General features: G+C 44.1%; 1 protein-coding gene across 1 annotated transcript in view; it reads right to left on the bottom strand.

Moving 5' to 3' along the window:
• prima1 (proline rich membrane anchor 1) overlaps positions 1-1,347 on the bottom strand; it is a gene marked incomplete at its 5' end in the record, with an annotated part of 15,464 nt that extends 14,117 nt beyond the window's left edge. Inside the window, 1 exon segment of the mRNA XM_014013570.1 lies at positions 1,299-1,347. Within this exon segment, the coding sequence (XP_013869024.1) occupies positions 1,299-1,347 (49 nt within the window).
• Positions 1,348-2,701: the final 1,354 nt, after the last annotated feature.

Raw genomic sequence — 2,701 nt, 5'->3', positions numbered from 1 at the left:
CCATAAATTAGTTCTGTGTTCATCTGTCGGCATCCTGCTGGCTCTGGTTCTTGCACAGATGCAGAAACTTGTGCACTCGTGTGCTGAGCTCAGAGATTGTGCAAAAGTTGTAAAAAAAAAAAGATTTGTGTGTACCGGGAGCCAAATGTAAAATGCAAAATAAAATGGTAAATAAATGTCACTAACACATTTTCAGTAAGTAATTCACTGAGTATTAACATTTTTCCACTAACATTTTATTGTTATGTAGCTCACTGTTCTTACATTTTGCTATTTTTTTACTCAACRTTCAAATACAAATGTAAATTTTAAATCCTATATCGAAACATGTAAATCTAAACGTAAGAGTTAAATGTTGATGTTTACATTTAAGCATTTCAGAATGGAATGCAGCCTTTGATGTTGGTGCTTGGCTCTTGTTAGGACATCATCACCCTGAGACAAAAGCAATTGCTAACGCTTGAACGCTGGTAATGCTAACGCACAGACACCTCTAACGCTGCTAATGCTTCCCTGCGAAACACAAAACTTGCATTTGTGGATGGTGTCCAAGCTGCACATCAAACTGCCGGACAGTTATCCATATTGTTTTCAATGAACACATTTTGATTTTATATTTTATCTTCAGCAGTGTTGTGTTAGCAATGGTTAGCAGCGGCTAGCATTGACTTCTGTTGCAGGATGATGACATCATCCTGGTTAGCTAATGCTAACTGTTGCTAACACTTTTAACGCTGCTGAAGATGGCATTTAAAATATAAATTCAAAATGTGTTCATTGAAAACAATATGGAGGTCTAGGTCTTGTAACTTGAGGTGCAGCTCGGACACTGGCCACAACTGCAAGTTTGATGTCTTGTAGGGAAGCGTTAGCAGTGTTTACAGCTAGCCTTATCTGTTGTCTCAGGATGATGACATCACAACAAGAGCTGTGCAACAACAACAAAGGCTGCATTCCATTCCAAAATATGTAAACTTGAACAATTAATTTCAATATTTAAGATTTAACGTTTACAGTTAGATTTTCACATTTAGATTAAGGATTTAAATTTTACATGTATTTTTTAACATTTAAATTTAAGATATGGTTAAAAATTTACAAAAACGTAAGAACAATGAGCGAAATACCAATATAATGTCAGTGGGAAAAAAATTAATTTCCAGGAACTGAGCTAAATAATGAAAATGTGTTTGTAATATTCTTTTTTTAACACTTGATTTTACACTTGCATGTGAGAGAAGGGTTTCTTGATGATTAGTCTGAGAACTGGAGGTACCTGTGCTGGAGGGTTCGCCTACCTGTGGTGCCCAGTAGCCTTGGGGGAGGCGGCGGAGGCGGCGGAGGAGGCAGGGGTGGGTATCTCCTACAGTGGCACGCCAACTGGCACTGTTCACTAACTTTCTCCACCACAGTCCGCGAGCACGACCTCTGGAGCTCTCCCTTATGGCGAGGGAGAACAGAGAGGACTGCGTTACTCAGGAGCAGCATCAGCACAACGGTGTGCAGCACAGAAACACACTCAGCTACAGCAGCAGATCCCCTCTCAGCATTCTTTTCACATCCAGCTCCAGTGTTGTCACTGCTGCTGCTGCTGTGTAGTACATGCAGAATAGTAGCACGTCGACAGCTGCAGCTTTCTCCCTGTAAGAAACCACCCACCAGCAGAGTGGGCAGCAGGCTGCCCCTAGGAGTGTGTGCGTGGGTGGACTTGGAAACTCAAGCAGATCACATTACACATGAACCCTGGCAACACTGATGTGTGTGTGTGAACAGCAGCTCAACCACTGTCTGTGGGCAGCAGCAGGGGGCAAAGGTTAGAACACTCATGACTAACATATGCCTGCTGGAAAGATCCTGATGGGAATGTTCTCGTGAAAACACACACACACTTACACACACACATGCACAACACTACTTCATGTTCCCACTAGAGCTGAGTGTTTTGTGTGTGCACCTGTGCACATCCCCTTCTCTACGTGCATTGCTCCATAAAAGAGTGCAGTTGCTGACTTCTACAGCTTCGTGGACAAGTTGTGTAAGCAGTTCCACATGCGTAAAAAACAAACAAACAAACCAAAAAAAAAAAGGGAAAGTGCAGAGTGCTTACCTGGCATGAGAGTAAAAACAGCGAGAGGAGGCAATGACAGAAGAAAAAGGGCCACAMACTTAAAGTGAATGGCATCAGATCTTGGACCAGCATTCCTCTTTGCGCTGTTCACGAAGACACAAGTGAGCGTTTCCAAGCAGTGAATGCAGCGGGCCGGGGGGCTGTTCGGGAGACAACCATCCACCCTCTCCTCCAGCTGCGCGGCGAGATCTGGCTCCAGAAATAGTTTATGCTCCAGTCATCTTCCTCTTCAGATCCCGTGGTCGGTAGCATGCAGGAGCCGGCGGAATGAGGAGCGAGTCTCGAGACATTCACATCTCTAAAAGTAGTTTGTTGTTGTTGTTGTTGTTATTCTGATTACCTCTGAGTGGCTCTCGGACAGCGACCCGAAATCACGCCGCTGCACTCCGCGTAATGTGAGGGCGGTGGATGGCCCGTACCTTACATCTCTCCCCGAGACACTCAAGCCATCGAAGTTGGCAGGAATGAGAGTAGAAATTTAAAAAAGGAGAGGGAAGAGAGAGAGAGAGAGAGAGAGAGAGAGAGAGAGAGAGAGAGAGAGAGAGAGAGAGAGAGAGAGAGAGAGAGAGAGAG

The sequence above is a fragment of the Austrofundulus limnaeus genome, unplaced genomic scaffold (assembly GCF_001266775.1).
Source record: "Austrofundulus limnaeus strain Quisiro unplaced genomic scaffold, Austrofundulus_limnaeus-1.0 Scaffold2, whole genome shotgun sequence".
Lineage (NCBI taxonomy): Eukaryota > Metazoa > Chordata > Actinopteri > Cyprinodontiformes > Rivulidae > Austrofundulus > Austrofundulus limnaeus.
The sequence above is the reverse complement of the archived record's forward strand: the minus strand, read 5'-3'. Positions and strand labels throughout refer to the sequence as shown.